At 43.3% G+C, this 22988-nt stretch overlaps 2 protein-coding genes across 4 annotated transcripts; both read right to left on the reverse strand.

Moving 5' to 3' along the window:
• Positions 1-72: 72 nt before the first annotated feature.
• LOC118369626 (centrosomal protein of 68 kDa) lies at positions 73-12995 on the reverse strand. 3 transcript variants are annotated; one of them, XM_035754144.2, is made up of 8 exons: positions 12817-12995; positions 5273-5633; positions 3711-5073; positions 3383-3597; positions 2711-2833; positions 2344-2440; positions 2161-2222; positions 1568-1717 (listed from the first exon to the last, which is right to left on the reverse strand). In XM_035754144.2, the coding sequence occupies exons 2-8, from the start codon at positions 5585-5587 to the stop codon at positions 1712-1714; spliced, it is 2181 nt and encodes a 726-aa protein (XP_035610037.1). In that variant the 5' UTR covers positions 5588-5633; positions 12817-12995; the 3' UTR covers positions 1568-1711. The 3 variants fall into 3 exon arrangements, 2 of the variants coding, with proteins under 2 accessions (XP_035610035.1, XP_035610037.1); XR_004822655.2 differs by having other exon boundaries at positions 1630-1717; positions 2161-2274; positions 12817-12994; XM_035754142.2 differs by lacking the exon at positions 2161-2222 and having other exon boundaries at positions 73-1717; positions 12817-12993.
• Positions 12996-18615: 5620 nt separating this feature from the next.
• Positions 18616-22684, reverse strand: sdhaf4 (succinate dehydrogenase complex assembly factor 4). The gene is made up of 3 exons (XM_035754146.2): positions 22507-22684; positions 20746-20859; positions 18616-19055 (listed from the first exon to the last, which is right to left on the reverse strand). The coding sequence occupies exons 1-3, from the start codon at positions 22583-22585 to the stop codon at positions 18946-18948; spliced, it is 303 nt and encodes a 100-aa protein (XP_035610039.1). The 5' UTR covers positions 22586-22684; the 3' UTR covers positions 18616-18945.
• Between the last annotated feature and the right edge of the window lie 304 nt (positions 22685-22988).

A 22988-nucleotide genomic window follows, 5' to 3' on the forward strand; every position in this document is an offset into this window, starting at 1 on the left:
AACAACTCATTAGGCAGCACAAATCTGATAATTATTATACCTGAGCTCTACACAAACTGATTATACATTCAATGAAGCAGCCAGATAAAAGGTTTGTTTAATCAGAAGGAACCATGTGTAGTTTTCACCAGGTTCATTTTGTGAATGAGGATAACAGTCTGATGAACAAAGTTTTCCATGGTGTTTAAAAGTTAACATTCCCAATTGATTACTACAGTAACAAAGACAGTTAAAAACATCCTGCACATTAAAAAAGGCTGTAGTTATGTCTGAGCGCTCTATTCAATCAGATCCCCTTTAGCCGACATCCCCAAAGTGGTCGTTTTGACAGTGAAGGTGGAACTGCGTTAGAGCTGTCAAATCCACAAGCAGCTCCTGGCGTTATACCTAAAGTGGACATTGCCCGTGGCTGCACGAGTCTCATTAAGAGAAATCCCATGCAGCCTTGTTTACATTTTAATTTGAAATTAAATCCTCATTATTTAGTTGAATGATTTTCAATTTGAGCATAATTATTTCCATATAACCTACTTTCTCATTCTGAACATCTTAACGTGAGGGGTGTGGCTTTGTGACAACCAAGAGCAGCTGCTCACCAATTTGACACCGCCAAAACATCAGGTACGCGCGGGTGCCGACTATTGCCCGTGAATGCTTGATATGATTGAATTGAGGCACTTTTTATCCAGGTTTTCCATGTATACGAAAAGTATCAAACTCATAAAAACATGGAACCTCCAAACTGTGCTGTCGTCTCTGGCTGGTGATTATCACAGTGGCCATATCTTGCATATAGCTGCCATCTGATCAATGATATGATTTCAAATACAACTGTAAGGGCACAATGGTTCACTATCCTATATTACCAATCTACATATACAACATCAACACTGCACAAATGCAGACCTTCCCTTCTGTCAATCCAGGAAGAAGGCTCAACATTATGTACCAGAGACAGGTGATGATACAATCTGAGGCCAATCTGAGACCAATCTGAGGCCATAATCAACTGGTTGAAACTTGCTGGAAAATATTGCAGTGTACGAGTGTACGAAATTCACAGCACCTTTAGTGAAGTTCGTGAAGACACTTAGATGCCACAGAGGGATATCAAAATAGGTTTAAAAAATAATAATGTCATGCATGTAACAGAGTTGCAAGAGGAGTGCAATGGGTCATTATTAATAACTGTGTAACTCAAATAAATGATTAAACATCTGCTTGAGCATATATCACAAGGCAAATAATACTTTGCTTCTTCAGCACACATTATGCAAACATTTAAAAAGCACTTAAGACAATAATGAAACAGTCAAGTGGTTCTCTTTTCAACACATCGAGGCTATTTCCTTTAAGGAATGTTAGTGAAGAAGCTCCTGCACCTCATCAAGCCTCCACCAATCTGCTCTCATTCTTCTTCACTGAAAAGGATAATTACTTCTGATAAATAATACAACCGATAGCCAGAGACGAGACTGTGATGTATAGTAGTCACAGCCCGATCTCTATGTAACCACAGAAACATACTATCCATATCTTGCATGGAGCCTTCACTAAGCTGTCCCCTGGATCTCCACGCTATCGGTGTCCCCAGCGCCGGTCTCCCTGGGCTGGGTCAGGCTGTCCATGGCCGAGAGGATAGAGGAGAAGAGGTGCTCTGAGTGAGTCTCCAACGCCCTGGACTGCCTCTCAATAAGACCAAGGGTCTCTTTCAGAACTGGGAAGAGAGTAGTATAGAGAAGAAAAATGAAAAGAGGAAGAGAAAAAAGAAATGGAAAGCTTTAGTGACTGCCAGACATCTACAGTATGCCAGTGTTAGCTGTTGAACTGACACGTATGAGACCTGAAACAAAGACAAGCTCGCCCCTGTTAGCGGACACTGTTACCCTTTGATCAAGGTAGCCTTCACACAAACATGTAAGCTTATCATGTAATGTCATTTGAATCCCTTTAAAAAAAAACATTTTTAAACAGGCAACGCCCACTTCAACAGTCTCAGATGTTGCTGTGTCACGCAACTCATTTGACTCTTCCTTTAGTAAAGGAGCGAAAGCATATTTCAGAATTCACAAAGGGAAATAGAGTAGTGTGGCGTATTGGCCTCAGTCTTCTTTCAGTAAAAAAAAAAAAATTTAAAAGTAATTTTAACACTTCCACAACCTTTACTATGAAGGAGTCTGGTCTGACAGGCTGATCCTCTTGAGTTGAGATCGGGGTCATTGCTGTGTGAAGGAAGCCTCATTTATCGGTCCTAATAGTCAGGGTGGGTGACACCTGAGATACAGTAGGTACCAATGAAATAGCTGCAGGCAAAGAGAAACTAGTCAGTGATGGAAAGCTCACCGGGAGAAGTAGAGGTCATACAACCCAAGAGAAGCTCTCCAGTCTGCAGAACAGAGGTGGTCAGAGGCTGGTGGGCATTTACTTCTCTCTGAAACCTCTATGGAGGGAGAGGCAGGGGAACGAGAGAGTGATGAGGGTGAAAAAGACAAAGGGAAAAACAGAGGGAGTGGGGAGACAAAGGCATATAGAGATTGAAAGACAGAAAAAAAGAGAAGGGGACAGAGGGGGTTGATTAATTATAAGCCACTTCCCTTCTCCCAAGATACTACGCCAAGAGTTATCACTTTTGAGCAAGGACGTGTATTGTACACCCACAGAATAACATGTAACATTTATTTATAGGATCTTTTGTGTGTAAACTACGGACCTTATAATCCGCCAGGGACGACTTGACACTCTCGATGTCCACAGAGGGCGGAGCCAGCACCTCCATCCTCTCCACCACAGTGTACAGCCATTGGATGAGCTCCTCCAGGTTAGAACAGAAGGTCTGATGGGTAAACAGGTTAATATCAAACTGCACCACAACCGTTTGTTCGTGGATTTGGATTGAATAGAGGTGAGACCTGTGTACTGTACATGTGGTATGCATTATAAACTGGGTGGTTCAAGCCCTGAATACTGATTGGCTGACAGCTGTGGTATATCAGACCGTATACCACAGGTATGACAAAACATTTATTTTTACTGCTCTAAATTACATTGGTAACCAGTTTCATAGTCGCAATTTGGCACCTCAGGGGTTTGTGGTATATGGCCAATATACCACGGCTAAGAGCTGTATCCAGGCACTCTGTGTTGCGTTGTGCTTAAGAACATCCCTTAGCCATGGTATATTGGCCATATACCACACCCCATGGCCTTATTGTTTAAATATACCATTATCAACACATTGCATTGATTGTGTAACGTGTATTGTATTCCATTGTGTTGGGAGGTACTGTATCATATTGCATTTTTTTGCATACTGGTGGCAGAGGCACACCCTCGTCATTATATTTCACATAATAAAGCGATTATTTTAGCTCTCTGTCCTTACCTGGATGTGCTGCATGAGGGACACCCTGGGCCCCTGCTCCCCCTGACTCGCCCTCTGGAACTCAGGCAGGGTTAATCCACTCAGCTGGTCCACCATGGCCTCCACCTTTCTGAGACTGGCCCTGCTCACTCCCCTGCCTGCTACCCCACCCTCCATCCTAGAACCAGAGTTTCTGGCTGCCTGGGAGGATTCCCCACTATGGACCACTTTAGAGACTAAAAAAAAGTGTTTGAAGTCAAACACATTCTAAGTTGAGAAATATTACAAATACAATAAAATACTATACATTTTTTTAAAAGCCTACTGAAATGCTGGCACCAACACATACCTTTATTAAAGTATTGAAGCGCTTCAGAAATGGACACCTCTTTCTGCTTCTCATCAACCTCCCCTTCTTGCTTTTCATTCTGCTCCCGTTCTTTTCTCTCCTCCTCTGCCTCCTGTTTTTCAGCCAGGTTCATGGAGGACTGGACGGAGGTGGTCCCCCTCTCCAGGGACTCCCAGCTGGCTGTGACAGGCTGACTGAGTTGGGCCGTCACCTCCCTGACCTGCCGGGACAAACCCCGGAGCTCCTCCAACTGCTCCGGGAGAGACCAGAACTCCTCATCCCAAGCCTCCCCTCTGAGGCACCCTGACTGGGGAAGGATACTCGTTGTGCGGATGAACGTGGTGGAAGAGGAGATGCTGTGATGGCAGTAGCGACCTTCCTTGATACGATGCAAAGGATCCAGACCACCACCTCCACTACAGTCGAGACTCTCCACGGATAGACCAATAGGGTCCGCAGAGGATAAGGGGCTACTGGAGAGGCGACTATCTGAGGACTTGGGGTGTGAGAGCCCACGCAGCTCAGATGACCTCTGACCTATACCCGGCATCCGCCTCTCCCTTGCCGTCCCCACCCCTGCCATGCCAGTCGGGGAAAAGTCCAAAGCTGACAGGCTGGTAGAGCTGCAGAGGCGGTCCAGGTCTATTCCTGAGTCCTGGAGGTTTGGGTCTGTCTGGATGAGAGGTCCACCCCCTGCGTCGGAGGTATCCCACCCACCGACCACCCTACCTGGCCTCAGAGGGTAGGTGTAGTCCAGGAGGGCTTGGTACTCCTTGTCAGGGTTCCAGCTCGAAGAGCGTCGGTCTGGGGAGGGGGGCAGGGAGCTGGGAATGGCACAGGCCCAGTAGTTGGCCTGGTGGGGGGACATGGTGTGGAGCACAGAGTTGGAGTTTCCCTTGGAGTAGCCCACTGAAGGGCCTGCATTTAGATTCATTTCCCTTCCTCCTCCATGTGATTGACAAACTTCACCTGCATCCAATTTCAGCTCTGTCCATCTCTGTCTGGACGGGCACGACGGGGGGGTGTAGGAGGGCGAGAGGGGGGATAGCAGAGTGGAGGTCCACTTGGAGTTAAGTGGAGTAGAGAAAGTACGGACCTCCAGGGGTGGGCTGGAGAGGCTGCGTCGGCCAGGCCTGCTGCCAAGATACGATGAGCTGAAGGTGGGTTCTTCATGTGACAGACCGGTCCTGAGGTCTGACACCCCTAGGGAGGTGCTAAAGTCCTCTCTGGAGGCTGAGCAGGTTGAGATGTTGGCCTGAGAGGGGTTGAAGTTGTCTGGGAACTTCTGTTCAGCCCATCGGGTCTGGAAGTCAAACTCGCCATGATGGTGTGCTTCATTACTGCTACCTTCCCCCTGTCGCTCCTATGGTGAAAGAACAGGGAAGGAATAGGACATTAGGTAGAGCTAACATACAATGTGGTGTTCATTGTTGTTATTTGTAAAGTAATAGTATAATTTTTTTAATGATTATTATTTTTTTTAAGTGCAGTCAAAGGGAATCTAAATCAAACAGGTTTCCATACTTGTCGTAAGTCATACAATAGTAGCAGTCATCTCTCACCTTTTCTGGGTGCTCCTGTAGGTAGGATTTCTTTAGGATGGAGGTCTGCTGCTCTGTGGTGGTGACCAGCGGTTTCCTCATAGAGTACTGCCTCCTGTCACTCATATACCTGGAGGTGGGTGCCATTGTAACACTCTTTCTGGGACCACCCCGGTCCCTATCCCCTGTCCCCCTCTCCCAGTCTTTGTCATGCTGCGTTGTGGTTGACCCCGCCCGGGTAATCTCTGGAATCCGAGTCTTCCATTGTCCACTGCAGCCCTTGGACTCCATCGGAGAGATGGATGCTGGGAAGGCCCTGTCAACTCCCAGTGCCATGGTTATGGGGAGAGGCCCAGAGATGTGTCATGTGTCCAAGCGACCTCTGAAATTGACAGCAAAAAATATATATATATATATTTCGGTCTTTAAACAGTTGTTGTGATATAAACCAAAGACACTTGGGCTGTACTACTGGTACCATGATCTGTTGTGTGGTCAGGGATGGCAGCACAGATAAGAGGAAGAACACTGCCCATTGTGTACCTTATAGTAGCATAGCTACAACCAGACAGACCAGCCATATAAACAAACATGTAGCATCCAGCTACAGCCGCCAGTCAAGTCATGCTGAACTTGCAAATGTAAAAGCATCATATTATCTGTATTCGTCACGATGTTGAATAGCTCTCACAAAGCTTGATTATATTTAATGATAATGAGTCCAGGATGGAATCTCACTAGGAACCAAAATTATTGTAAATACAATTGTAAAAACAGACAGCTAATGCTCTGTGTGTCTCTGGGGTGTTGCGCTCCCTCTAGCATCCTCCCTGCCGGTTTGAGTATGTCTTGTTGCCATGGGGAGAATCCAGTGACAGAATTACGCCGACTCTGATTTTTCACTTCAAAATGTATACCAAACAAAAACCATGGTTTTCAAAGGTTAAACCGTAGAGAACTCAATGCACAAGAACATTGCATTAGCGTAGCCTCTTCTGTAGCCTGTCAACTATGTGTCTGTCTATCCCTGTTCTCTCCTCTCTGCACAGACCATACAAACGCTCCACAGCGCGTGGCCGCGGCCACCCTAATCTGGTGGTCCCAGCGCGCACGACCCACGTGGAGTTCCAGGTCTCCGGTAGCCTCTGGAACTGCCGATCTGCGGCCAACAAGGCAGAGTTCATCTCAGCCTATGCCTCCCTCCAGTCCCTCGACTTCTTGGCACTGACGGAAACATGGATCACCACAGATAACACTGCTACTCCTACTGCTCTCTCTTCGTCCGCCCACGTGTTCTCGCACACCCCGAGAGCTTCTGGTCAGCGGGGTGGTGGCACCGGGATCCTCATCTCTCCCAAGTGGTCATTCTCTCTTTCTCCCCTTACCCATCTGTCTATCGCCTCCTTTGAATTCCATGCTGTCACTGTTACCAGCCCTTTCAAGCTTAACATCCTTATCATTTATCGCCCTCCAGTTTCCCTCGGAGAGTTCATCAATGAGCTTGATGCCTTGATAAGCTCCTTTCCTGAGGACGGCTCACCTCTCACAGTTCTGGGCGACTTTAACCTCCCCACGTCTACCTTTGACTCATTCCTCTCTGCCTCCTTTCCACTCCTCTCCTCTTTTGACCTCACCCTCTCACCTTCCCCCTACTCACAAGGCAGGCAATACGCTCGACCTCATCTTTACTAGATGCTGTTCTTCCACTAACCTAATTGCAACTCCCCTCCATGTCTCCGACCACTACCTTGTATCCTTTTCCCTCTCGCTCTCATCCAACACTTCCCACACTGCCCCTACTCGGATGGTATCGCGCCGTCCCAACCTTCGCTCTCTCTCCCCCGCTTACTCTCTCCTCTTCCATCTCTTCCCTCTGCTCAAACCTTCTCCAACCTATCTCCTGATTCTGCCTCCTCAACCCTCTCCTCCCTTTCTGCATCCTTTGACTCTCTATGTCCCCTATCCTCCAGGCTGGCTCGGTCCTCCCCTCCCGCTCCGTGGCTCGACGACTCATTGCGAGCTCACAGAACAGGGCTCCGGGCAGCCGAGCGGAAATGGAGGAAAACTCGCCTCCCTGCGGACCTGGCATCCTTTCACTCCCTCCTCTCTACATTTTCCTCCTCTGTCTCTGCTGCTAAAGCCACTTTCTACCACTCTAAATTCCAAGCATCTGCCTCTAACCCTAGGAAGCTCTTTGCCACCTTCTCCTCCCTCCTGAATCCTCCTCCCCTCCCCTCCTCCTCCCTCTCTGCAGATGACTTCGTCAACCATTTTGAAAAGAAGGTCGACGACATCCGATCCTCGTTTGCTAAGTCAAACGACACCACTGGTTCTGCTCACACTGCCCTACCCTGTGCTCTGACCTCTTTCTCCCCTCTCTCTCCAGATGAAATCTCGCGTCTTGTGACGGCCGACCGCCCAACAACCTGCCCGCTTGACCCTATCCCCTCCTCTCTTCTCCAGACAATTTCCGGAGACCTTCTCCCTTACCTCACCTCGCTCATCAACTCATCCCTGACCGCTGGCTACGTCCCTTAAGTCTTCAAGAGAGCGAGAGTTGCACCCCTTCTGAAAAAACCTACACTCGATCCCTCCGATGTCAACAACTACAGACCAGTATCCCTTCTTTCTTTTCTCTCCAAAACTCTTGAACGTGCCGTCCTTGGCCAGCTCTCCCGCTATCTCTCTCAGAATGACCTTCTTGATCCAAATCAGTCAGGTTTCAAGACTAGTCAGACTGCTCTTCTCTGTATCACGGAGGCGCTCCGCACTGCTAAAGCTATCTCTCTCTCCTGTGCTCTCATCCTTCTAGACCTATCGGCTGCCTTCGATACTGTGAACCATCAGATCCTCCTCTCCACCCTCTCCGAGTTGGGCATCTCCGGCGCGGCCCACGCTTGGATTGCGTCCTACCTGACAGGTCGCTCCTACCAGGTGGCGTGGCGAGAATCTGTCTCCTCACCACGCGCTCTCACCACTGGTGTCCCCCAGGGCTCTGTTCTAGGCCCTCTCCTATTCTCGCTATACACCAAGTCACTTGGCTCTGTCATAACCTCACATGGTCTCTCCTATCATTGCTATGCAGACGACACACAATTAATCTTCTCCTTTCCCCCTTCTGATGACCAGGTGGCGAATCGCATCTCTGCATGTCTGGCAGACATATCAGTGTGGATGACGGATCACCACCTCAAGCTGAACCTCGGCAAGACGGAGCTGCTCTTCCTCCCGGGGAAGGACTGCCCGTTCCATGATCTCGCCATCACGGTTGACAACTCCATTGTGTCCACCTCCCAGAGCGCTAAGAACCTTGGCGTGATCCTGGACAACACCCTGTCGTTCTCAACTAACATCAAGGCGGTGGCCCGTTCCTGTAGGTTCATGCTCTACAACATCCGCAGAGTACGACCCTGCCTCACACAGGAAGCGGCGCAGGTCCTAATCCAGGCACTTGTCATCTCCCATCTGGATTACTGCAACTCGCTGTTGGCTGGGCTCCCTGCCTGTGCCATTAAACCCCTACAACTCATCCAGAACGCCGCAGCCCGTCTGGTGTTCAACCTTCCCAAGTTCTCTCACGTCACCCCGCTCCTCCGCTCTCTCCACTGGCTTCCAGTTGAAGCTCGCATCCGCTACAAGACCATGGTGCTTGCCTACGGAGCTGTGAGGGGAACGGCACCTCAGTACCTCCAGGCTCTGATCAGGCCCTACACCCAATCAAGGGCACTGCGTTCATCCACCTCTGGCCTGCTCGCCTCCCTACCACTGAGGAAGTACAGTTCCCGCTCAGCCCAGTCAAAACTGTTCGCTGCTCTGGCCCCCCAATGGTGGAACAAACTCCCTCACGACGCCAGGACAGCGGAGTCAATCACCACCTTCCGGAGACACCTGAAACCCCACCTCTTTAAGGAATACCTAGGATAGGATAAAGTAATCCTTCTCACCCCCCCCCTTAAAAGATTTAGATGCACTATTGTAAAGTGGCTGTTCCACTGGATGTCATAAGGTGAATGCACCAATTTGTAAGTCGCTCTGGATAAGAGCGTCTGCTAAATGACTTAAATGTAAAGTACTTTTAAAACAATTTCCACTGAACATTTTACAAAAACCCATTTAAATGGAAGAACTGTGCAGATGCAAAGTATTGTAACAGAATCAAGGTAAAATCTCCCGTTTTTTTATGCGACGTTTTCCAAAAACTCTTAAATATCTGCTTCGATTTAAGATATAAAACATTTAAATGGAGTGTCAGCTATGACATGACATCTTGAGTAAAAATAAATCTATATATATATTTTGGTTATTGAACTACAGTAAGCGAAGTGGCTTCACACCCGGTAACACAATTACGGTAACGGAATTAAATCATGGGTCCCTGATCTGTACTACACAGAAATGCATAATTACGGATATGAATGTAATTCTCTTCATGGTGATGTATTACGAATAGGTACACAATCTCATCCTTTACATTTTGGGGTATTATTCTACACACTGGCTATTATTCTAATGAGCCCAAACCAAATTTGGTTGGTCCAGACCTAATCTGAACCAATCATAGACATCTATGTTTCACAAGTTAGGACATCACAGTAGAGTGCGGTACAGTACGGGGCAGTAGAGTACAGTACAATATACTCTACTCAACTTTTATTTACTGTACTGTGTTGTCCAAACTTGTGAAACAGACATCTACAATTGGTTCAGATTTGGTCCAGTCACCAATAATGGTTGTTTATTTTTGGGCCAAATTCCAACATCCGTGGACGTAGAAAATCAAGGCCAGGGCAGACAGAACAAATTCCAACATCCATGGACATCCAGTGTCTGTCGGTGCTCAGTGGGTGAGGATGCTGGTTACAGTACATGGAAAGAGGGGGCTCATGGGTGTCATTAACAGCCAGAAGAGGTCATATTAAAATGGAGAGAGAGGGCTTTTCTCAATTAGATTTGCTCAACTCCTGCGTCCACTCATCTCCTTTTAAAAAAGGTCAAAGGTAATCAAGCAGAGGCGGCGCGGAGAGTGAACGTAGACAAAAATGCACTTTTATGAAATGAGAATACTTTCTCCCCTAGCGTGCCATCTGGCAAATGGCGTTTACAGGGGTGGATCCCAAAATAAGTGTAAAGTGATTCATGCAAGAATTGTATAGATAAAAAGGAGAAGTAGAAGATTGCACACATTTAAAAACATGCTTTTCTCCTCCGGCTATACAACATCTGATTCAAACGGTGTGTGGCAGATAATCAAACTCTTCTGAGGTAGGACACACGTATTCTTCCTCGACAAAGGAGGTTAATCAAGGAGGGGAGGACAGTCTTCCGTTTGCCTACTAACAAAATGGACACACTCCATGATCACTTATCGGTTTCCAGGTCACGGAGGAGAGAGGACAGACTTTTGCCCAAATGAGAAAAGGCCGTAGAAGAGAGAGGCAGCGAGAGGGGGAGGGATTGTCTAGACTGTCTAGCTTTGACCACCAGAAGATAAAACAAGAAAGAAATGCTCATACAGGTTAACATAACAGTATGCCATTGGTAGGGATGACAGTAGCAAGTGACCAAACTGTGGTTTGTGACTACTGTGATTTTGTATTGTAGCCAATTCAATTGCAGTAATTCTGTTACCGATTTGGTAACAGAATTACATGTTTTAATCACTTAATAATTCATATACAAAAATGTAAACCAGTAAAAACACTTACTAATTTATAGGTCTACCTTTACTTGTTACTTCTGTTAACTTTCATTATCCTCCCTCACAAGGGTGACAAATTAGATAATATCTTAAAGATGTGGGTTTTTGGTAACGGAATTGCAAGGCACAAGGCAATGTTTCTTAAAACTTATACAGCAAAACATTTCCCCAAAACTAAATAAGAATATGTTGATATTAGATGGCAGGGGTCTTTACTTCACATTGGGTTTTGATGTAATTCTAATGTTTTTTATGTTAGAAAACATCTAAGACACATATTCCATCTGTTTAACCAGAAATCAAAGCCATTACTTAAGCAAAAAAAAAAGAAATGGTTGAAAATGGTTGAAAAATTTATCTATGCCTTCATTTCTCCAAAATATAGACTAAGCTTTCATTTGACATGCTCCTATTAACTTCACGATGGTGCTCATGGAAATAACCCATGGCAAACGACTAGAGTGGCTCTCTAGAACGCTGATCATGAGGGTAGTGTCAATCAAAGCTTAACTACAGAACAAAGACTGACATAGAACACCCAGTCTGCCCCATTTCCTTCTTAGTTACCTTTATACCTATACTATGATAGAAGTGCAGAAAAAAGCTCTTACTGTGTTTGAATACAACGAAAAATACACTTAACAATTTAATCTAAGTTAATTTCTTACCTCTCTCTTGAAGCTGCCACTGATCAAATTATTTTAGCCCGCTGTGCCTCTTTGTTACTCTCATTTGAGGAAGAACAGTTGTGGATACTGGCCTAGCAACAACATGTTTGCCTTACCTCACACATGGCATAGCTACACATTGAATTACTGATAATGTTTTCAAGAGCCAATGAGTCTTCCTGTAGCTTACTTACCTGACTTTTCTGGGAACAAGACCCGTTTCCTTGTATAGATTTATTATAGAATCAGCCTAGTAAGATGTATTTGGTGATATAATTTGATGTATTTTACTGGATAACCTTGGACACTTTAGATCTGTGAATTCATAAAGCCCAGGGCAGCTCTCTGCACCTGTGTGTTTGAATGTGTTGCTCAATGATTTTCCAATAGTCAGGGTATTTATACATAGGCTTCAAAAATTTGAGCCAAGCTGCCCTGGTCTTCCCTTGAACATATGGTAACATGTAGGCCTTGTCCAGCCCAAGATAATGAGTCCTTGTGGGTAGAATGCTTGGCTGGCTACCCAAACTCATCACTCTGGTCAAACGCCACATTTATTCTCCACAATGAGTCTGGATTTGAGTCCCTCCCCAATGATTTCTAGAACGCTAACACATTCTAGCGGTTTTGATTAGTCCCAGAAGCCGCTGGTACAAAGCAGCGTTTTGAAAATTCGTTAACAGTTTTGATACGCTGATTGGTTAGAGACGGCCCAATTGCTGATGACTTTGTTTTGTACAACACCGCTCCTTCATTGACGGCAGTCTCAGACTGATGTAGCGGACATAACACTGCGTAAGAATTCAGTTTGAGTAATAAGGCAAGTAGAATGCTTAGCAAAATATCACCCTAGGCCACTGACAAGAGGTATACGTTCTAAATTTGAAATGAACTATCCACAAAGGCAACATTCTGTAAGACAAAGGCACTAGTTTATCCTAGGCAGCCGCTAGTGCGATCTCGCGCCCACTAGAGGCTGGCTAGGCTACACTAGCTATATACCTCCAGAGAAACCCGTGACATCACATTCAAAATAATTCTCAATGTAAGCTATAGTTTTACTCTACAGTGTGTACCGAGAGGTTACCCGTTTTCAAATAGCTAATTGCTCTCCTCAACCAGTCCTAAAATGGCATTAGCAGCCCTAGCCATGTATTAACAAAAGCATTCACTCCACGAGAGGCTCAAACAGAACCTACCTTATTTCTTTAGCGCACGCGCCTGTTCGATGAATGTGTTCCAACTAAACGTGTTGCAATGGGCGCATCCTTACGGTAACATTTGTTTCACCACATCCCTTCTTGTAACAAAGATACCTCGGCAAAGGAAATAGTTCAATTGTAAACAGGCGTGGCAAACGGAAGAGGCGACTGCACAGTTTCAGACCGTAGCTAACACTACCCCCTAGTGGGGCCACATCTGTAACAATTACTGTAGTTCCTTCATTTTTATTATTCAATGCATTCGTTTTCACATTGATCACAATATTTCATCATTTAATATCACAACTGGACTCAATACGGGTTGAATAATGTAATATTTGTGTGCTGGTATTAGAACACTCATGTTATCTCAGTTTGTTTGAAAGAATCGTCAATACAGCCACAACGTATCAGACCATCGCAACAGATGGGTCCACTGCATCAATACTGAACAAAAACATAAACGCAACAATTTCAAAGATTTTACTGCGTTACAGTTCATATAAGGAAATCAGTCAGGACATTGCTTACATCTGCTATGACAGGCTCATTGTCCACCCTACCAGAAGCCTGGAAGGGATGAGAAAGCTAAGCCTATGGGTTCGTAGCTTCAACACTGCAGCACACACACACACCAATTGATTAATGGACTGCTGAATGTATATTTTTTTCAATGTCTATGTTGGCTATTTTCCACATTATGTCTATCTCTGATAAGCTACCCAGGAAAGGGCTGAACATAGCCCATATTAATATATGTAGCCTTAAAAAGAAGGTTAATTAAATCAACAACTTGCTAACATCAGATAACATTCATATATTAGCAATTTCTGAGACTCACTTAGATCATTAATTTGATTATACAGCAGTAGCAATACAAGGATATAACATCTATAGAAGAGACAGCAATGCTTATGGGGGAGGCGTTGCTGTATATTATCAGAGCCATATCCCTTTTAATGCTTAGAGAATATCTTATGTCAAGTGTTATTGAAGTGTTGTGGTTGTAGGTTCACTTGGCACATCTAAAGCCTTTTCTTTTGGTGCTAACAGTCAGTATCTAAATCATGTGTGAAATGCTTGATAGTGTATGTGATGTAAACAGAGAGGTTTACTTTCTTGGGGACTTGAATATTGACTGGTTTTCATCATGTTGTCTGCTCAAGAGGAAACTTCTCACTGTAACCAGTGCCTGTAATTTGGTTCAGGTTATTAATCAACCTACCAGGTTGTTTACAAACACTACAGGGGCAGCAGGTGCCCTGGTGGTTAGAGTGTTGGACTAGTAGCCGAAAGTTTGCCCGATTGAATCCCCGAGCTGACAAGGTAAAACTCTGTCGTTCTGCCCCAGAACAAGGCAGTTAACCCACTGTTCCTAGGCCGTCATTGAAAATTAATAATTTGTTCTTAACTGACTTGCCTAGTTAAATAAAGGTATATAAAACAAAATGCTACAGGAACAAGATTATCCACATGTATGGATCACATTTTTACCAATACTGTAGAACTTTGATCTAAAGCTGTATCCGTAAATGCAAATCACAATTTTATTTGGCTATATCCAGGAAAGCAAAGATCCAAAAGCTGGGCCTAAAATAGTGTATAAGAGACCATACAAAAGATGCTTCTAGTTCCGACTCTTATGCAGTGATAACCAAAAAATGTAATGTCTGAACTAATAATTCCAAAACTACTGAATCTTATGACATTGTGTTCCAATAATTGATAAACATGCATATGAAACATGTTAAGGCTCCATGGATTGAGTGATGGTAAAGAGAGCAAAGTAGATGGCTAATAAGTCTGGCTGCACATCTATATTACATATGAGATGAGTATGAGAAAAGTAAACAAAGCATAGTTAAACTGGCTAGTGATACAAGTATTACAAAGATCAATCAATGATATCAGAGTACAAAACGTATGCATTTAAATGAATAATTATGGGTAAGAAACAAATATCAACTCCATCTTTCATCAAATCAGATGGCTTATTCATACAAACCATTTGATGTTGCCAATCATTTTCATGATCACTTAAAGTGGCTGGGGCAAACTTGGGTCAGTGTCAATGACAAACAGTGAGCCAGCAGTCACATAAAAAAATAATAATGGTGGCTGTTTAACAGTCTGATGGCCTTGAGATAGAAGCTGAAAAATTATTGTTATCGGTCAATTATGACAAACCTCCTGGAATTGACCATTTAGATGGAAAGCTACAGAGGATGGTGGTTGATGTCCTATTTGTCATATCTTTAATCTGGCCTTCCTGAAAGTCTTTGTCCTCAGGCCTGGAGGGCAGCCAAAGTTTGCCCCTACCTAAAAGTGGTGAAGCTGCACTACCCTCTGGACAGCAAACTGTTGGAAAAAAATAGGTTGAGGCGGAAAAATAGTGTTTGACCAAATGCTATTTCTCTGTAAACAAATTAACAGACTTTCAGCATGTTTATAGAGAAGGGCATCTGTACTGCGCTGACACAGACTGATGATTGGTGAAAGAAATTGATAATAAGAAGATTGTGAGGCTGAAGATTTCTGCTGCAGCCTTCAGTGCAGAAAAAAACTGTGAATGGACCAATTCAACCTTTGTCTGTGATGTGTATTCAGAGGAACTTAAGAACTCAATAGGGTTTCTTTAATAGAACTGTTCCAATGTCAATGTGGTGTAGGGGGTGCTCCCTCTGCTTTTCTATTTTTACCAATGATCATCTGGCATTAAACAAAGTTTTGTCCGTGACGCTGATGATTCATTTTGCATCAGCAACCACAGCTAATGAAGTCACTGAAACCCTTAACAATTAGTTGCAGTCTGTTTTGGAATGGGTGGACAGTATTAAACTGGTCCTGAACATCTCTGAAACTGATTGATTTGGTAGGCAAATCATTGCCTAAGTTCTAGACCCATTGAATGCAGTGATCACAATGGTGTGGCTATATCCAGTTGAAAAAAGATACCAAAAACTGGGCCAAAACATATAAGAGACCATTCAAAAGTTTGGTGACTCTTATGTCCTTGATTTTAAAAAAAAGTGTTTTTTGATTAAAATAACATCAAATTTATCAGAAATACAGTTATGACATTGTTAATGTTTTAAATGACTAAAACAAACTGCACTTTTTATGGAATATCTGACTGTTAAGGCTCCATTATTGAGGAAAAACTGTATGGTTAAATGAGATGGTGGCAAAAAGCTAATTGCTAATTTTAAAAACGTTTTGCAATTATGTTACTGCAAAGCTGAAAATTATTGTTCTGATTAAAGAAAAATGAAACTTACTGCAGCGCCAGCTGCGCCACCAGAACTCTGATCAAAGATCAATCAATGATATCACCGGGAGTGATCGTGGGGCAAAAATTGGACTACTTTAAATTAAAGGGTATTGGCAGAAGGACAAATTCAACTCATCTTTCATCAAATCAGTCAGGCTGGGCGCATCACAAACCATTGCTAGGTGCACGGTTGATGTTGCCAATCATTTTCATGATTACTTCAGTCCATAAGCCTGGGCAGACTTAGGTGGGAAAGATAGTAGCTACTAAAAACAGTGAGCCATCGTATTCATGCATTAAAAAAAATCAATAATGAAAGAAAAGCATTAAAACTGGCCTTTTGTAAAGTTAGTGTCTGGAGCATCAGCATTTGTGGGTTATCGGCTCAAATGACAAACAAATAACTCCTGGAATTGACAATTTATTCTTGTTCTGAGAATGGTAGGCTATTCCATTTGAAATTACCAAGAAATTGAAGATCTAGAGGAAAGTCTTTGTACCTCAGGAACAGAGCAAACGGGCTCTAACCAGAATAGAAAGAGGAGTGGCCCCGGTGGCACAACTGAGTAAGAGGACAAGTCAATTAGAATGTCTAGTTTGAGAAACAGACATCTCACAAGTCCTCAACTGGCAGCTTCATTAAATAGTACCCTCAAAACACCGGTCTCAACGTCAACAGTGAAGAGGCGATGCTGGCCTTCTAGGCAGAGTTGCAAAGAAAAAGCCATATCTCAGACTGGCAAATAAAAAGAAAAGATTAAGATGGGCAAAAGAACACAGACACTGGACAGAGGAACTCTGCCTAGAAGGCCAGCATCCCGGAGTCGCCTCTTCACTGTTGACGTTGAGACTGGTGTTTTGCGGGTACTATTTAATGAAGCTGCCAGTTGAGGACTTGTGAGGCATCCGCCACCCATTCCACACATACTTACCCCACCAGACATGCCACGAGGGGTCTTTTCACAGTCCCCAAATCCAGAACAAATTCAAGAAAGTGGACAGTATTATATAGAGCCATTATTGCATGGAACTCCGTTCCATCTCATATTGCTCAAATAAACAGTAAACCTGGTTTCATAAAACAGATAAAGCAACACTTCACGGCACAGCGCCTCTCCCCTGTCTGACCTAGATAGTTTGTGTATGTATTGATATGTAGGCTATGTGTGAAGTAGTTGTATCCTTGAGCTGTTCTGTATTATGTCATGTTTCATGTTTTGTGTGGACTCCAGGGAGAGTAGCTGCTGCTTTTGCAACAGCTAATGGGGATCCTGATAAAATACCAACAATTTAAATACATTCATTAGGTCCTAACTGGGAAAACAGATATGCATCTGTTGGTCACAGATACCTTAACAAAAGGTAGGGGCTTGGATCAGAAAACCAGTCAGTATCTGGTGTGACCACCATTTGCCTCATGCAGCACGACACATCTCCTTCACATAGAGTTGATCAGGCTGTTGATTGTGGCCTGTGGAATGTTGTCCCACTCCTTTTCAATGTCTGTGAAAAGTTGCTGGATATTGAGAACTGGAACACGCTGTGTACACATAGATCCAGAGCATTCCAAACATGCTCAATGGGTGACATGTCTGGTGAGTATGCAGGCCAAGAACTGGGACATTTTCAGCTTCTAGGAATTATCCTTGCCACATGTGGCCGTGCATTACCATACTGGAACGTGAGATGATGGTGGCAGATGAATGGCACGACAGTGGGCCTCAGGATCTCAGCCACGGCATCACTGTGCATTCAAATAGCCATTGATAAAATGTCCACCAATGGGGCGCTCTGTTCACAACGTTGACATCAGCAAATTAGTCACCATACGACTCCATAATTGGTCATTGGTCTGCGGTTGTGAGGCTTGTTGAACATACTGCCAAATGCTCAAAAATGACGTTGGAGGTGGCTTATGACAGAGAAATGAACATTCAAATCTCTGGCAACAGCTCTGGTGAACATTCCTGAAGTCATCATGCTAATTGCACAGCATTGTGTTGTGTGACAAAACTGCACATTTTAGAGTGGCCTTTTATTGTCCCCAGCACAAGGTGCAGCTGTGTAATGATCATGCTGTTTAATGAGCTTTTTGATATGCCACACCTGTCAGGTGGATGGATTATCTTGGCAAAGGAAAAATGCTCACTAACAGGGATGTAAACAAATTAGTCCACAAAATGAGAGAAATAAGCTTTTTGTGCATATGGAACATTTCTGGTATCTTTTATTTCAGCTCATGAAACAAACTCTTTACATGTTGCGTTTATATTTTGGTTCAGTGGATATTACAGGACGTCCCAGACAACAAGACGTAGAAGAGCCGGTTAGGTTTCTGCCTGTTGAGTGTTGGTGAGCAGGAGTGGTTCTGTACAGTACATATAGAATAAAATCGATAAACAACCGAGAGCCAGGTATGATAAAGGTAGTGGAGTGACGAGACATGGGCTAATGTAGGAATACTGACGATCAGGGAGGCATCAGGCATTGTAGATATATCTTTAAAATCATGAGCGTACACCATAAACATGCCACGGTATTTTCCAGAAATGTTTTATTTTATTCACAAAATTCTAATTTCTGTACAGGAAGCAATAACCATGACAAGCATTCACAACGTCATCATCATACATTTCAACAAAGGAACACAATATAAGGAGAGACTGTTTTTCAAATTCATACACATGGAGTCTGTTGAACAGTCATCAGATTGTGTCGTTCAGGGGGAAATAATTAAGTCTGATTCCGTATGGTGGACCATTCCTGGTCTCTTGCACGACAGTCCATAGATATAGATACATAATTTATAGCTAAGGTATGTCCACATCGCATGTGTAATATACCAGGTATGGAAACTAGAAGTCGACACAGCGGCCCTTCCTCTCCCAGTCCCCGTAGCGTGTGGGCTCTGGGCCCCGGGGCCCCCCCTGCTCCTTTGTGGCTGGGTTCACATCATCAGGGAACTCTGGAAAATCAATGGGGAATAATTACAGTGTGAAAGGCAATGGCGCATCCGATAAGGTACAGTTGAAGTCAGATGTTTACATACACTTAGGGTGGAGTCATTAAAACTTATTTTTCAACCACTCCGCAAATTTCTTGTTAACAAACTATAGTTTTGGCAAGTCGGTTAGGACATTACTTTGTGCATGACAAGTAATTTTTCCAACAATTGTTTACAGATTATTTCACTGTATCACAATTCCAGTGGGTCAGAAGTTTACATACACTAAGTTGACTGTACCTTTAAGCAGCTTGGAAAATTCCAGAAAATTATGTAATGGCTTTAGAAGCATCTGATAGGCTAATTGATGTCATTGAGTCAGTTGGAGGTGTACCTGTGGATGTATTTCAAGGCCGACCTTCAAACTCAGTGCCTCTGCTTGACATCATGGGAAAATCAAAAGAAATCAGCCAAGACCTCAGAAAGAAAATTGTAGACCACCACAAGTCTGGTTCATCCTTGGAAGCTATTTCCAAACGCCTGAAGGTACCACGTTCATCTGTACAAACAATAGTGCGCAAGTATAAACACCATGGGACCACGCAGCCGTCATACCGCTCAGGAAGGAGGAGCGTTGTCTCCTAGAGATGAACGTACTTTGGTGCGAAAAGTACAAATCAATCCCAGAACAACAGCAAAGGACCTTGTGAAGATGCTAGAGGAAACAGGTACAAAAGTATCTATATCCACAGTAAAATGAGTCCTATATCGACATAACCTGAAAGGCCGCTCAGCAAGGAAGAAGCCACTGCTCCAAAACTGCCATAAAAAAAAGCCAGACTACGGTTTGCAACTGCACATGGGGACAAAGATCATACTTTTTGGAGAAATGTCTTCTGATCTGATGAAACAAGAATAGAACGGTTTGGCCATAATGACCATCGTTATGTTTGGAGGAAAAAGGGAGATGCTTGCAAGCCGAAGAACACCATCCCAACCATGAAGCACGGGGGTGGCAGCATCATGTTGTGGGGGTGCTTTGCTGCAGGAGGGACTGGTGCACTTCACAAAATAGATGGCATCATGAGGCTGGAAAATTAGGTGGATATATTGAAGCAACATCTCAAGACATCAGTCAAGATGTTAAAGCTTGATCGCAAATGGGTCTTCCAATTGGACAATGACCCCAACTTCCAAAGTTGTGGCAAAATGGCTTAAGGACAACAAAGTCAAGGTATTGGAGTGGCCATCACAAAGCCCTGACCTCAATCCTATAGAACATTTATGGGCAGAACTGAAAAAGCGTGTGCCAGCAAGGAGGCCTACAAATCTTACTCAGTTACATCAGCTCTGTCAGGAGGAATGGGCCAAAATTCACCCAACTTATTGTGGGAAGCTTGTGGAAGGCTACCCGAAACATTTTACCCAAGTTAAACAATTTAAAGGCAATCCTACCAAATACTAATTGAGTGTATGTAAACTTATAACCCACTGGGAATGTGATGAAAGAACTAAAAGCTGAAATAAATTATTCTCTACTATTATTCTGACATTTCACATTCTTAAAATAAAATGGTGATCCTAACTGAACTAGATAGGGAATTTTTACTAGGATTAAATGTAAGGAATTGTGAAAAACTGAGTTTAAATGTATTTGGCTAAGGTGTATGTAAACTTCCGACTTCAACATAGTGAAAATAGTTTGTCCTACTTTCAAGGGGATCCTTGGTCTTCTCATCATTCATGTCAAAGCGGCCCTGGGGGGTTTTGGCCTTGCGCAGTGGCTCCTTGTCCTTCACTGCTCCACTGGCTGTCCGTAAGTATCCTTTACACAAGAGAGTCACATCACATCTGATGCATTAGGTCATTCCACCTCAAAAAGCACAAGAAAAAGGATTGACACCCACCATGTCAGATTGTTCTGAAATTGTTTATGTAGTTAGTAACAGATATGATTAGTATTCCTGAAACATTCTTTTGTTGACATATAATCTGATCTGTGAGAAAATAAACGAATTGATTACACTCAAGTTGGCCATTTTAATTGATAGGATTCAGACGTTCAATAAATAAATGGTCCAAATAAGATGTTGGGTACTACATTTATTGAATATTATCTCAATCCTATAAAATGAAAATAGACAATTTGGGTGCAATCAATTAGCTTAATTTCTCCAAGATAAAATTAAAGTTCAACAAAATAATGTTTCAAGAATGCCAATCGTATCTGTTTCTATTCACAGAAACAATCTCAGAACAATCTGAGTTGGTGGGTGTCATTGCTTGCTGAAATTACATTGAAAAACTAACAACTTCATACCGAACCTAGATGATTATGTGTTGACATTTTGACATATAAACACAACATGATTGGTGGCTTGAGAAGGGTATCAATATCTTGGTAATTTGTAAACAAATTATGTATATGTGACAATGTAGAATCCATAGTTTTGGTCTCTGTTTCCCAGGGTACCCTTTTTTAGTTATGTATCTATTTGCAAAAATAACACAACAACAATAACTAATTTAAACAAATGGACAATCCGGGGTACATCATAATACTACCAGACACAATTTGATTTAACAAGACATAATTGGGGGATTAATGTGCTTGTTGGAAGCCGGAAACTGAACAGTGGTACATCGACATGATCGTGTTCAAATCCTCTCTGAATGTCCCACTACCCTAATTAGTGGAGAACATGTGAAGTGTATAAAAGTACTTAGATCTGTTCAGGTGGACTAGTGTAGAGACTGTGGCATCTTTGCTGAGCTGTACTTGTTTGAGAACCATTTGAGGATCATACTGAATGTTTAGTGTGGTTGAATTCGTTCAGAAAGTATGTGTTGAGTTTCTCTATCCGTGTTTAGGTTTGGCAGTATTAAAAAAAAATATATATATATTTTTAAATGCACTCTCAAACTATTGTATAATTTCAGGCAGTAGTTTTGAAAGTGGTGCTCACGAGCCAAAACGAACCATACCGCAATTGAGAATCGATTCCCGTTTAGATGGGGTATTTGGCTGTCTGAGCCAATTCGCTCCTAAACAGAAAATGTAAGGTCCTAGGAATATGAAAGGGGTAACGTTAGGCCCCTTTCGTCCATTATTGGGCTAGCTTATGCCCCACCTGAAAATGCAACGGAATGCATTTGCTCCATTGTTTACATGTTTTAGGGATAGTCACATCAACCTACCTCCCGCTCATCCTTGAGCTTTACCTCAACTGTCACAAGTATCCCTGAGTTGATTTCTTTCATTCTCATGTGTACTTTCCTTATTTATCGTGTGTAGTATTTACTGCATTGTTGAGGAACAGCTTGCAAGAAAGCATTTCACTGTACTGTTTACACCTGCACGTGACAAATAAACGTTGATTTTATGTTGTTTACCTTGCTAACGGTAACTATAGCCATCGTGTGCACCCTAAGCCTTGAGAAGCAACACTCTTCTTCGAGTTAATACACGCACCTCTAAAAGCAGATTCCACGAATAACCCTTGGGTCACAAGACGTTTCGATGCAGAAGCGCAGACGCTTAGTAGAGACATGTTGATTGCCGTTAAATACACTCACTCGTTCAGAAAGATGGTTAAACAGTAATTTCCCAAATGTTCTGGTGTTTTGGCAAGCTTTAATGACGTATTAAAAGTCATCATCTTGCGACAAAATCTAACTTGTAGTAACTACGTATGGTCACCAGGGCGAGCTAAAGTACAGGGTGTGGGTCAATCAGATGCAGCCGAGTAGCCATCACAACACAAACTTCCACCACCGGTAAGTCCCTTTGTAAGTGCTTTCATCATAATTTCTTCGAGATGCAGAATGTGAGATAATATCATCATGGAGGGATAGTTATCAATGTATGTGGGAAAGTTCACGGGTCTATCATTCTCCTCAAAAAATGTATACATGTGTACATGTGTGATAAAGTGTATTTTGGTTGACGTGACC

This window comes from Oncorhynchus keta, chromosome 36 (assembly GCF_023373465.1).
Source record: "Oncorhynchus keta strain PuntledgeMale-10-30-2019 chromosome 36, Oket_V2, whole genome shotgun sequence".
NCBI classification, from domain to species: domain Eukaryota; kingdom Metazoa; phylum Chordata; class Actinopteri; order Salmoniformes; family Salmonidae; genus Oncorhynchus; species Oncorhynchus keta.

Excerpts from the sequence above, each read along its gene's own strand:
- sdhaf4 (XM_035754146.2), bottom strand. The coding sequence starts at position 22,585 with ATGTCTCTACTAAGCGTCTGCGCTTCTGCATCGAAACGTCTTGTGACC. Across the intron at positions 20,860-22,506 it reads CGTGGAATCTGCTTTTAGAG|GATACTTACGGACAGCCAGT; the intron begins GTGCGTGTATTA and ends TCTTGTGTAAAG. Across the intron at positions 19,056-20,745 it reads GACCAAGGATCCCCTTGAAA|AGTTCCCTGATGATGTGAAC; the intron begins GTAGGACAAACT and ends TTGATTTTCCAG.
- LOC118369626 (XM_035754142.2), bottom strand. The coding sequence starts at position 5,587 with ATGGCACTGGGAGTTGACAGGGCCTTCCCAGCATCCATCTCTCCGATG. Across the intron at positions 5,074-5,272 it reads TACAGGAGCACCCAGAAAAG|GAGCGACAGGGGGAAGGTAG; the intron begins GTGAGAGATGAC and ends CTTTCACCATAG. Across the intron at positions 1,718-2,343 it reads TATGACCTCTACTTCTCCCG|TTCTGAAAGAGACCCTTGGT; the intron begins GTGAGCTTTCCA and ends CTCTCTTCCCAG.